Source organism: Myotis daubentonii, chromosome 3 (genome assembly GCF_963259705.1).
Source record: "Myotis daubentonii chromosome 3, mMyoDau2.1, whole genome shotgun sequence".
Lineage (NCBI taxonomy): Eukaryota > Metazoa > Chordata > Mammalia > Chiroptera > Vespertilionidae > Myotis > Myotis daubentonii.
This window is the reverse complement of record NC_081842.1, coordinates 55,136,414-55,150,014: the sequence shown is the minus strand read 5'-3', so window position 1 is coordinate 55,150,014 and position 13,601 is coordinate 55,136,414. Positions and strand designations below refer to the sequence as shown.

The 13,601-nt window shown below is 41.5% G+C and overlaps 1 protein-coding gene and 2 pseudogenes across 10 annotated transcripts in view; 1 reads left to right on the top strand and 2 right to left on the bottom strand.

Annotated features, from left to right (window-relative positions):
* RUBCN (rubicon autophagy regulator) overlaps positions 1 to 13,601 on the top strand; it is a 67,502-nt gene that overhangs the window by 26,316 nt on the left and 27,585 nt on the right. For 7 of the 10 annotated variants that reach the window (XM_059687548.1, XM_059687549.1, XM_059687546.1 and 4 more), the window contains exons 3-4: positions 10,698 to 10,784; positions 12,992 to 13,151. In XM_059687548.1, the coding sequence (XP_059543531.1) occupies positions 10,698 to 10,784; positions 12,992 to 13,151 (247 nt within the window). The remainder of the gene's footprint in view (positions 1 to 10,697; positions 10,785 to 12,991; positions 13,152 to 13,601) is intronic. The other 3 variants (XM_059687545.1, XM_059687547.1, XM_059687540.1) reach the window with 1 other exon arrangement.
* On the bottom strand, positions 3,721 to 8,866 carry LOC132231841 (pre-mRNA-splicing factor SPF27-like; annotated as a pseudogene).
* LOC132229258 (large ribosomal subunit protein uL15-like) lies at positions 9,225 to 9,679 on the bottom strand (annotated as a pseudogene).

Here is a 13,601-nt window from a genome sequence, read left to right as displayed (position 1 = left end):
GGAGGCAACATTGTATAGCAATCTGACAAAAGTCTTTAGAATTAGTCAGCACCTGGATTTTACATCCAGACTCATTGCTCAGGTCCTTGGGGGAAAAAAATGACATCATAGTTATAATTATAGACTTCTGAGTCAGACTTCTCATATTTTAATCTTAGCTTTACCACTGTGTGGTAAGTTATATAACTCTCTGTGCCTCTGTTTCCTCATTTGTAAAATGATGAGATAACACTGGTACCCACCTCATAGGATTGTTGTGAGCATTAAATGAGATAATACGTGAAAAGCTTTAGAAAAACATGAGAAATTATTAGTCTTAACTATTAGGTAATTGCTTTTGTCATCTGTAAAAATTAGGATAATGTTATTTATATCATAACATTTGATGGAAAGATTAAATGTAAAAGCATACAAATTTGCCTACTGAAGTTCACGGCACATAGGAGGTAGTTAATAAGTGTTCCTTTTTTTTTTTAACTTTCAAGTTAACTGTCTTGTAGTCCTATGGCAAAAATAATTATGAACATTGGAATTTACAAAACAAATAAGTTAACCCACTGCAATCTGCCTTCTTCCCTTACCACTGATGATCTTGGTACTAAAATTTAAGTAAAAATGACATCCATGTTATCAAATCCAATTAACATATTTCTCCTTTGAGCGCTGTCTTATGTTCTTCACTATTGACCACCATCAGGCATTATTATTTTATTATGTCATGGAGACCTCTGACTTCTGTGACCACTCTTTTTTAGTTTCTTTCCCTGGAATCTCTTCCTCTTGGATTTTAGCTTTTAATGGGGTTCTGTCTTATGTCCTTATCTCTTCTTATTTTGTTCATTTTCCTGAAGCAGTCTTATCTACTTGCATTGTTTAGGCTCACACATCTCTGCTGAACTCCAGGTCTACAAGACTAGCTGTCGGCTATATATTATCTGGCTGGCTGTCCTACAGGCTAAGCACAGTATGACCCAAAACAAACTTACATTCTCCCATGAGTTTGCCCTTCCTCCTGGTATTTTTAATACTAATTTGTGACATTGCCAGCTACTCAGTATTCCAAGTTAGAAACTTGGGAATCATGCCAATATCTTTTACAAAGCTCAGTACAAGTTTCCCAGACTGATGACCAAAATAGCTACCAGATTAGTGGCCCTGCCTTCTAGTAGCTAAAGTACCTGTGTCTTGGTAGCAAAAGGATTCTATTACTAATTTTACAATGTCATCTAGAGTAATCAGTTAACCATATTACAGGACAATTTTACCATCAGTGCCAGGAAGAGAAAATGTGCCATGATGAAATAGGGAAGTCAAAGAAATTCTCAAATAAGCCATACACTCACTCACTCACTCACTCACTCTCACTCGCTATAGGTCCTAGTGGGAAGAATAAAAACCAGAGGTTCATTTTCATTTCGCCACTGCTCTGTTCTGCCTTATAAAGACCTAAACATTGAAGTCTGTGTCAAGGACTTGTTTTTCCCTTTCATTTCCTCCCTAAAGACTAAGGCTTTCAAAGGCTGCTGCGTCATCAAGAGGCTATTTGCCCTTGGAGAGGGGGAGGGGTATAATGATTCATGTGGGTCATTTCTTTTGTGCTTTCATAAGGATGTGTTATGGAATGTGTATTACGTATTTTTTTAATCAGCGCCTTAGGAAAGCTGTAAATGACCATTTTCTTAGAAAATCTCATTTTTTTTGACAGCCTTCATCTAGGCTATCTTTTAGTCCCCCCATAGCAATAACAATCACTCTTTAATATTTTGGTAGATTTTATTATTTTTTTCTGTGCATTTATATGCTTTTTAAAATATTAAGATTGTACTGTATATATCACTCCATAACTTGTTCTAAAATATTTCATTATTATTTATTTATTTTTTTAAAAAGTATATTTTTATTGATTTTAGAGAGAGGAAGGGAAAGGGAGAGAGAGATAGAAACATCAGTGATGAGAGAGAATCATTGATTGACTGCCTCCTGCACACCCCACACTAGGGATTGAGCCTGAAAACCCAGGCATGTGCCCTGACCAGGAATTGAACCGCGATTTTCTGGTTCGTGGGTCGACTGACACTCAACCACAGAGCCGCACCAGCCAGGCAATATTTAATTCTTTAAATGGACAACACATTTATATGGTTAAAAAAACAAAAAGTATAAAACCATATCCAGTAAAATGCTTCGTTTCCTTCTGATCCCATAGGTAACTACTATTTACCAATTTCCTTCCAGAGAATTTTTATGCTTATAAAAGTAAATATGGCCGAAACCGGTTTGGCTCAGTGGATAGAGCGTCGGCCTGCGGACTGAGAGGTCCCGGGTTCGATTCCGGTCGGGGGCATGTGCCTGGGTTGCGGGCACATCCCCGGTGGGAGATGTGCAGGAGGCAGCTGATCGATGTTTCTCTCTCATCGATGTTTCTAACTCTCTATCTCTCTCCCTTCCTCTCTGTAAAAAATCAATAAAATATATTTAAAAAAAAGTAAATATGAATACATAATTTTCTTTGCTACACCTGACTTTTCACATAAATAAAAGGACACTATAACCACTATTCTGCACCTTGCTTTTCTCATGTGATATATCTTATAATTTATTTAAAATAGTTAATCCAACTGGCATGGCTCAGCGGTTGAGCATAGACCTATGAACCAGGAGATTATGGTTCGATTCCTGGTCAGGGCACATGCCCAGGTTGCCAGCTCAATCCCCAGTGCGGGTGTGCAGGGGGCAGCCGATCAATGATTCTCTGTCATCATTGATGCTTCTATCTTTCTCTCCCTCTCCTTTCCTCTCTGAAATCAATAACAATATATTAAAAATAAATAAAATTGTTAAAGAGCTTCATTCTTTCTGACAGCTGTCACTTTGTAATGTTTCATTGTATATGTATACCATAATTTATTTAACCGGTCTCCTGGTAGTGGACATTCAAATTGCTTTCAGTCATTTGCTATTAATAATAATGCTACAGTGAAGAACCTTGTATATAGGTCAGTTGGTCCTTTACTATATTCCTAGACATAGAATTGTTAGGCTAAAGGGCATGTGCTTTTCTTTTCTTGTTTTTACCACCAAGTTGAAATTTGTGGTTTTGTTCATATACAAATCCTAATATATAAAAAGCCAGGGGCTGTCACGACCGAAACAACCAGACGGACAACTGAACAGCAGGCTGCATGGAGCAACAAGGCCAGCAGGGGGGTTAGTGGGAGACAACCAAACGACTGAACAGCAGGCTATGTGGGGCGACCAGGCCGGCAGAGGGGGGCAGTTGGGGGCGATCAGGCCGGCGGGAGTGGGCAGTAAGGGGCGACCAGGCCAGCAGGGTGGGGCAGTTGGGGGCAACCAGGCCTGCAGGGGAGGCAGTTGGGGGCAATGAGGCCAGCAGGCAGAGGCGGTTAGGGGTGATCAGGCTGGCAGGGGGGACAGTTAGGGGCAATCAGGCAGGCAGACAGGTGAGCAGTTAGGAGCCAGCGGTCCCGGATTGTGAGAGGGATGTCCGACTGCTGAGTTAGGCCCAATCCCAGGGATCGGACATCTCCTGAGGGGTCCCAGATTGGAGAGGGTGCAGGCTGGGCTGAGAGGACCTCCCCGCCCCCGCCTGTGCATGAATTTCGTGCACTGGGCCTCTAGTAGAATATACTAGTCAATATTCTATGGTTTCTAAACATTTAACCACTGGTGATTCCCATAAGATGCTGTTATCCTTCATAGTTAAGGTGCTTGACCTTCTGTGAAAGCCCAACTTGCTTTCCTTTCTACCCACCAAATTAATTTGTCTTTCCAGAAGTCTTGTCGGATGTTTTCTTTGTTGGCCTCTCCATGTTGCTGCTTTATTTGAAAGACTTCATTTTCTAAGTGCACAATAGTCCTTTCAATCTCATAATTCTTACTGACCAGGGATACCCAATTTGACTACATTTCTCTTAATTTAGATCCAGCTGTGAGTTGCATGTTCCTTTGCTCCCAGTTTAAATCTTGAATATGTTTCCTTAACTTCTGGAGCTCTTTCTGTGCATGTTCAATCATGTGAACTAGATTTTTATTATATATTTCCCAGGCATTGCATCCATGCTGTGACATTAGTTCTGGATTCTCAATTAAAACCGCTTGATGCTCTAACTGGGCTACAGAATTGTTTACACATTCTTTCCATGCAGCAACAACATTTTTCTGACCCGAGGAAGGGGCTGGAAGTTCATGTAGTTTTATACTGAGCAATGCAATTGGTTGACGAACAGCCAGTCTTTCAAATTTATTTCTCATTCTGTTGGTTTCAAAAGCAGAATAACACGGGTCTGTCAGGTAGTTCTTTGTAGGTTGATGTCTGTGAGTTTGTTTCTCCACCAGCCCCGCAGTCCTTCCCGCACACCAGGCACCTCATAACCTTGGTCAAAATACAGCAGTGCAGCCTCTCCAGCCACCAAACCCGTGCCCACTGTTCTTAGGTTCACCCGAGTTTTCACAAGGCTATGTGCTTTTCAGTTTTGATAGTTGTTGCTAAATTACCTTCTAGCAAGTTATGTCTGTTTATACCCTCACCAATGCATGAGCATCTACCAGTAATTCTTTATACTGTTGCCAATACAGGGTGTTACTAAACTAACTATTGCCAATCTAATTGGTGAAAAGTTATGTTTCTCTTACTATGAAAGATGTTTATAAGAGCCCTTCAATTTTTTTTCTGTGAATTTTTTTTTATTTCCCCCATTTTCCTTAGATTTTTAGTTTATTAAGAAAATTAGTGGTGAGCATACTGTGAAAAATACAGATGATATATGATAGAATTATACACTTGAAACTTATATACTGTGTTAACCAATGTCACCCCAATACATTTAATTTAATAAAAAAGAAAATTTGTCCTTTGTCTGTAATGTGAGTTATAAATACTTTTTTCCTAGTTTGTCTTTTGACACTCTTTTTAAATCTGCCCCTAAGGATATTTTCTCTATTGATTTTTTTCTTTTTTTTCTTCTTTATTTTTTTAGAGAGAGAGTGAAGGGGAGGGAGGAAGTGGGAGAGAGAAAGAAAAATAATTTATGTGAGACCTCTAACCACCCAGCCAGGCCTATATCATTTTTTTATAACAGGAAAAGCCTTCTTATACTTCATGATCTGAATCATTAGCTGATTGATTTATTAAACGGTGATAAGATATATCACTCAAACATTTTGTTTTAATTCAAAACATCTAAAATTGCATTTATTCCATAGTCTTTGGCTATAGGGCAAAAACCAAATCAATATATCTTATTGATTTCAGAGAGGAAGGGAGAGGGAGAGAGAGATCGAAACATCAATGATGAGAAAGAATCATTGATCACCTGCCTCCTGCATGCCCCCTACTGGGGATTGAGCCCACAACTCAGGCATGTGCTCTGACCAGGAATCAAACAGTGACCTCCTGATTCATAGGTCGATGCTCAACCACTGAGCCATGCTTGCCAGGCAGCATAATTTTTAATGTGTATATATAATATTACATGCGTGAATGTACTACCGTAATTTTTTAATCAGTACCATACTGATAAATGTTCAAGTTGTTTACATTTCATATTTTTTGCTATTATAAAAATACTGAACATTCATTTAAAATTTTATTTACAGAAATTTAAAATTTATGCCTCTATCTCTTCCTTTTTGATATGTATACTTGTGCTTTTATACATTGAAGACATTTTTAATTAAAAAATCCAATATTCTTACTTCTTTTTTCTCTTGTGGGATGTATAGGGTTTTTTTCCCCCTCCTCTTCCTTCTTCTTCTCCTCCTCCTCCTCCTCCTCCTCCTCCTCCTCCTCCTTCTCCTCTTCCTCCTTTTTTTTTTTTTAATATATATTTTATTGGGGAGAACCAAGATGGCGGCATAGGTTAACGCCGGAGTTTGCTGCTTTGAACAACTACTTCAAAAGTGAAACCAAAAAACGGAAGGGACATCACCCAGAACCACAGGGGCGCTGGCTGAGTGGAAGTCCTACAACTAGGAGGAAAGAGAAACGCATACGGACACTCAGAGGAGGCGCAGTGCTGAAGTCAAATTCTGAGGTGTGGAGTGCGCGGAGCGGGCTGGCTGCGGAGGGCGCGGTTGTTGTTTTCAATCGGGAGGGAGTCGCAGACTCTGAGCTCCAGATCCGGGCGAGTCTTTAGGGACCCAGACTCAGGCGGGAGAAGCGGGACTGTCTGGCTTCGGTCAGAGCGAGTGCAGCTTTCTCTCCGAGCTTTGCAGCGGGTGCTGGGACTCAGAGAGGCAGAGCCCCTGGGGACAGGACTGAGAGCCGCCATAACTGCTCTCTCCGGCCCACGCTGTTGATCCTGTGCGACCCGCCCTGCCCAAGCCCTGCACAGAGGCATTTGCCGGATAGCCTCAGGCAAAGGCTAGATTAGCACCTCCCTAGAGGACAGAAGTTCTCTCACCGCTGACACAGCTGAATCTCATAGCCACTTGGCCTGAAGGTCAAACCCTCCCTGGAATTAGCTACAGCAATCAAGATTTATCTATAAGACTGCGAACAAAGACCACTAGGGGGTGCACCAAGGAAGCATAACAAAATGCGGAGACAAAGAAACAGGACAAAATTGTCAATGGAAGAAATAGAGTTCAGAACCACACTTTTAAGATCTCTCAAGAACTGTTTAGAAGCTGCCGATAAACTTAATGAGATCTACACGAAAACTAATAAGACCCTCGATCTTATATTGGGGAACCAACTAGAAATTAAGCACACACGGACTGAAATAACGAATATTATACAGACGCCTGACAGCAGACCAGAGGAGCGCAAGAATCAAGTCAATGATTTGAAATGCGAGAAAGCAAAAAACATCCAACCGGAAAAGCAAAATGAAAAAAGAATCCAAAAATGCGAGGATAGTGTAAGGAGCCTCTGGGACAGCTTCAAGCGTACCAACATCAGAATTATAGGGGTGCCAGAAGATGAGAGAGAGCAAGATATTGAAAACCTATTTGAAGAAATAATGACAGAAAACTTCCCCCACCTGGTGAAAGAAATGGACTTACAGGTCCAAGAAGCGCGGAGAACCCCAAACAAAAGGAATCCAAAGAGGACCACACCAAGACACATCATCATTAAAATGCCAAGAGCAAAAGATAAAGAGAGAATCTTAAAAACAGCAAGAGAAAGAAACTCAGTTACCTACAAGGGAATACCCATACGACTGTCAGCTGATTTCTCAACAGAAACTTTGCAGGCCAGAAGGGAGTGGCAAGAAATATTCAAAGTGATGAATACCAAGAACCTACAACCAAGATTACTTTATCCAGCAAAGCTATCATTCAGAATTGAAGGTCAGATAAAGAGCTTCACAGATAAGGAAAAGCTAAAAGAGTTCATCACCACCAAACCAGGATTATATGAAATGCTGAAAGGTATCCTTTAAGAAGAGGAAGAGGAAGAAAAAGGTAAAGATACAAATTATGAACAACAAATATGCATCTATCAACAAGTGAATCTAAAAATCAAGTGAATAAATAATCTGATGAACAGAATAAACTGTTGATTATAATAGAATCAGGGACATAGAAAGGGAATGGACTGAATATTCTTGGGGGGGAAAGGGGTGTGGGAGATGTGGGAAGAGACTGGACAAAAATCGTGCACCTATGGATGAGGACAGTGGGTGGGGAGTGAGGGCGGAGGGTAGGGCGGGAACTAGGAGGAGGGGAGTTATGGGGGGGAAAAAAAGGAACAAATGTAATAATCTGAACAATAAAGATTTAATTAAAAAAAATATATATATTTTATTGATTTTTTACAGAGAGGAAGGGAGAGGGATAGAGAGAAACATCAATGAGAGAGAAACATCCATCAGCTGCCTCCTGCACACCCCCTACAGGGGATGTGCCCACAACCAAGGTACATGCCCTTGACCGGAATCGAACCTGGGACCCTTCAGTCCGCAGGCCGATGCGCTATCCGCTGAGCCAAACCGGTTAGGGCCTCTTCCTCCTTTTTATTTAGCTCTTTAATTCAGCTGGAATTTATTTTGGCCTATAGTTTGTGGAGAATGCCTAAATTTATCTACTTTTTACTAGCCAATTTTTCTTTTCTACTGATTTCCCCCCAAAAGTGGTTTATTTTATTTTATTTTTTAAAAATATATTTTATTGATTTTTTACAGAGAGGAAGGGAGAGAGATAGAGAGTTAGAAACATCGATGAGAGAGAAACATCGATCGGCTGCCTCCTGCACATCTCCCACCGGGGATGTGCCCGCAACCCAGGCACATGCCCCCAACCAGAATCGAACCCGGGACCTCTCAGTCCGCAGGCCGACGCTCTATCCACTGAGCCAAACTGGTTTCGGCCAAAAGTGATTTATTAAATGAACCTAACATTTTTTTAATAGACTTTATTTTTTAGAGCAGTTTTAAGTTCTTAGCCAAATTGAGCAGAAGGTACAGAGATTTCCCATAAACTCTCTGCCTTCTCTCGTGTATAGCCTCTCCCACTCTCAGCATTCCCCACCAGAGTGGCACATTTGTTACAACGGATGAACCTGCATTGATACATCATTATTATCCAAAGTGCACAGTTTACATTAGGGTTCACTCTTAAACAGTCTATGGTTTGGACAAATTTTAATGACATGTCACTACCCTTTTAGTGGCATATGGAGTAGTTTCACTGCCCTAAAAGTCCTCTGTGTTTCACCTATTCATCCTCTCCATCCTACCCCCACTCCAAAACCTGGTAGCCACTGTCTTTTTACTGTTTCCATAGTGTTTTGCCTTTTCTAGAATGTCATATAGTTGAAGTTATAAGGTATGTAGCCTTTTCAGATTGAATTCTTTCATTTAGTAACATGCATTTACATTTCCTCCACGTCTTTTTGTGGCATGATAGCTCATTTCTTTTTAGTGCTGAATAACATTTCATTGTCTGAATGTACCACTATTTATCTATTTATTTGCCTTTCAACTATTTAATACTTATTACACACACAGACACTTTACCAACAGGTATCATTCTCACTTTATAAATGAAAAGTTCAAGTCAGGAAATGGCCCAAAGGCCTCTAAGTGTTGGTGGTATCTCTTGCATGCTTTCTTCCCCAGACCTTGATACCCTAACTGCTAGAACCTGTTAGGGAGGTTTTTGAAGTAAAGGTAGGGAAGTAGAGATGCCAAAGGACCTACACTCAGTCCAGAAGACAAAAGTACTTGTGGACATTTTAATGAACTTCCCTCCCTGTAGCTTCAAGCTACCAGGACGCAAGCCCCACCAACACCCTTCGTCTTCTCCTCAGCTCTGCTGCTAAAGAACTTGGCCTTCACACTGACAGGCTGCTTTGGGAGCTTTCCCTTCCCCAGAACTTTGTAGTAGCCTGATCCCACCACATCAGTGATAGGAGCAGCTCCAGTCTTGCTTTTGGTAGCATTTACCCGGGTCTGCTCACTGACCAGGGTCCACAGTTTATCAAGGTTGACAGTTGGGCAGAAGCTCTGGTTCCTCTTTAAGTGCTAATGCCTCATACCAACTTTCCCAAAGTCAGCTGGGTGATATTTGTCGAAGTTGATCCTGTGATGATGCAAGCCACCAGCATTACCGCGGCTCCCCCCCCCTCCCCATGCTTCCTGTGCTTGCCGATGCCGCTGTGGCCGTGGCTCATGTGGCCCTGAAGTTTTCGGGTCTTCCTCAGTCTGGATGGCATGTCGGTGGCCGAGATGCAAGAGCACCACCGTTTATTCATCCATTGCTTACTGAGGGACATTTCTATTGCTTCCAGGTTATAATAATTATAAATACATCTGCTATAAACATCTGTGAGTAGGTTTGTATGTGGACATAAGTTTTCAGCTCCTTTGGGTAAATAACAAGGAGTGTGATCACTGGACCATATGGTAAGAGTACATTTAGTTTTGCAAGAAACTACCAAACTGTGTTCCAGAGTGGCTTTAACATTTTGCATTTCTACCAGCCGTGAATAAGGGTTCCGTTTGCTTTAAATCCTTGCCAGCATGTGATGTTGGCATTGACCTGGGTTTTGACCATTCTAATAGGTATATTGTAGTATTGTATTGTTTTAATTTGGTTTCCCTGGTGACATGTGATGTAGTGTATCTTTTCATGTGTTTATTTACCATGTGCATATTTTCTTTGGTGAGGTGTCTGTTAAGGTTTTTGGCCCATTTTTAAAGTCAAATGATTTGTTTTCTTATTGTTGAATGGTGGAGAGATAACGGTAGAAAACAGATTATTTTCATTATATAACCTTCGATGTCATATGTACACATTGTTCAAAAGAACAATTACAATAATTTTAAACAGCTATCCTTTAAAAAGGTGAACATGTATATGTATTCCTTTTATTGCTGCTGAGAACTTCTGTTGAGACAAAGGAAGGTTGTGCTTTTTAAAAAAAATATATTTTATTGATTTTTTTACAGAGAGGAAGGGAGAGGGACAGAGAGTTAGAAACATCATTGAGAGAGAAACATCGATCAGCTGCCTCCTGCACACCCGCTACTGGGGATGTGCCTGCAACCAAGGTACATGCCCTTGACCGGAATCGAACCTGGGACCCTTCAGTCCGCAAGCCGACGCTTTATCCACTGAGCAAAACCGGTTAGGGCAGGAAAGTTGTGCTTTTATCTCTCTTTGAATGTCAACACTAGAACTAGATTTGGTCCAAAATGGTAGTGATTTGTTTACCATGTGTGTTCCCACAGCAGGTGTGCTGCCGCCAAACTGATTACTGGCAATTTGTGAAAGATATCCGCTGGCTGAGTCCCCACTCAGCCCTTCACGTGGAGAAGGTAAGAGATGAAGGTAACCCCGAGGCTTCATTGTTTGATGTTCTGCTTGAGGAGTCTCCTAGAATAGAAGGATGGTGTGTGTCGAGTTTCTTATAACCGAGGAGAGGAAATGATCCCTTCAGGACTGATTTGAAGGGGAGGATTATTTGCTTTAAAAAATAAACTTTGCAAACCCATTGTTCTGGCCACTTTCTCTTATTTGGGGAAGGGGTGTAAAAGTTTTGTTATTTTCAAAAGATCTGCATATATGGGACCAGAGTGAAGCTTTTCAAAATCCAGGGTACATGGTATATGGTAAGAGGTTCCCTGAAGTGGTTGGGGAAAGTGGGACTGAAACTTTAATAACTGTTTAAGAAGATGCGGATACAACAATTAGAAAGAAATGTGAGGTTTCTGAAGGCCGGTGTCAGATGGAGCCAAACATGTTCCTATCAGCTTTGGCTACCATCATAGCATTCTACTCTTCTGTCCTCTCAGCTCGTCATCGTAACCCCGATTCCTAGTCAGGGGAACAAAGCCAGAGGAGGTGAGATGACTTTGCCAGAGTTACACAGCTAGTTCCAGATCAGTCTCTGCCAAGTTTATGTATCTATTGATTTAACTCTTTCTTATGGGAAAGTTTTAATATATACAAAATTAAAGAGAATAGTGTAATGAACTCCAAAATATCCACCACCCATCTTCAGTACTTAGTGATTCATGGCCAGTCTTATTTCATGTGTATCCCACCCACTGCCAGATTCATTGTTGAGATGATGTTGGGAAAAGTAACTTGTTTTAATTTATTTATTTTTATTTTTAAAAATATATTTTATTGATTTTTTACAGAGAGGAAGGGAGAGGGATAGAGAATTAGAAACATCAATGAGAGAGAATCATCCCCTACTGGGGATGTGCCCGCAACCAAGGTACATGCCCTTGACTGGAATCGAACCTGGGACCCTGCAGTCTGCAGGCTGACGCTCTATCCACTGAGCCAAACCAGTCAGGGCTAATTTATTTTTTTTAAATGTGTTTTTATTGATTTCAGAGAGGGAGAGAGAGATAGAAACATCAATGAGAGAGAATCATTGATTGGCTGACTCCGACACCACCCCCACTGGGGACCGATTCTGCAACCCTGGCATGTGCCCTGACCAGGAATTGAACCGTGACCTCCTGGTTCATAGGTCAACACTCAACCACCGAGCCACACTGGCTGGGCAGTAACTTGCTTTTTTGTGTTTTTAAAAAAATATATTTTATTGATTTTTTTACAGAGAGGAAGGGAGAGGGATAGAGAGTTAGAAACATCGATGAGAGAGAAACATCGATGAGAGAGCAACATCAATCAGCTGCCTCCTGCACACTCCCCACTGGGGATGTGCCTGCAACCAAGGTACATGCCCTTGGCCAGAATCGAACCTTGGACCCTTCAGTCTGCAGGCCGACACTCTATCCACCAAGCCAAACCGGTTAGGGTTAGTAACTTGTTTTTAAATGGAAAGGGAACCAAATAACAAGGATAGGTCTTACACTATCCTTTTTTATGAAGAGGAGCCCAGAGCCCAATGATTTTTTTATGGAGATTTTTTTGTCTTCACTTTCCCCACCAACCCCCCCTCTAATTTTCTTTTATAAAATATATTGCTATAGTCCTTTACTCTTAGAAGCTGCTTGAAATGACCATCCACCCTGTTTTTGCACTGATCCTGGCCTGAGACCTTGCTTTCAGAAACAGCCAAGCAGAAGGAGGTTCCAAATAGAGAATGCTGTGGCTAGAGGCCAAAAGAGGTTTCTCTTTAGTGGCATTTTTCTAGATTCTTTCCCCCAGGTCTTTGTTGCATCCTTTTCTGAAGGCCGTCTGAACTAGAGGACTCTGTGCGAGAAGGAAAAGATCAAGTTTACCCTTCTTCTGAGCACCCCAGAAAAGATGCTTCTTTGGAGTTAGCACATAGAGACAGATGTAGGAGCTTTCTTTTCTCTAGGAACTGCCTATTAGGTTTTAACTGCTTAGCCCCGCTCCAGTGGCCCAATCCAGCCGTGGAGCCATTAATCCCTTCCTTCCCTCTCCTTCCTCAGTAACCTGTAGATGCTAGCTGGAGGAAAAATGCCTGTGATTGCCTCCTTTTAACCTGTCTCAATTTAGTTCTCAGGTCTTCAGGCCTCAGTCTTGCTGTGTTTTTACCTGTATACATGGTTTGACTCATGCCTTTTTTGCCTCCTAGTTCATCAACTTGCACGAGAATGGCCAGAGCAGCACTGACGGCGTGAATGAGCGTGTCATTGCAGAGCTGTGGCTGCAGCACAGCCTGCAGTGCCACTGCCTCTCCGCTCAGCTCCGACCTCTGCTTGGGGATAGACAGTATATCAGGAAGTTCTACACAGGTAGGCAGAGGTCACGTAGCCAGGATTGTGGCTTGGATTTCCTCATTGTTTTCCACTTTACCCTTCCTTAAAAGACTCTTATCCAAGGTCTCATATGCCATAGAGATTCTAATAAGAAACATGTAGCCTGTCTTCTCTTTCACTTCCTATGTAATACACAAACGTATTCCCCTACTCCCGTAAACACAAACCAATAAGAACAACTGCTACTGACTGAGAGTTTCTATGTTCCAGCCACTGTTACATACTTTTTATACATTACTTTTTAACAACAGCCCTGAAAGTTAGGTATTAATATCCCTGTTTTCCAATCAGGGAAGTAGAGTTCAAGAAGGTTAGGTAACGTGGCCAGAGCCACCCAGAGCCAGGATTAGAATCTGGGTCATTCTGAGTTTGAAGCCTCTTGTCCTGGCCTTTCTCCTATACTAGACATTACTTAGCCCAGTGATG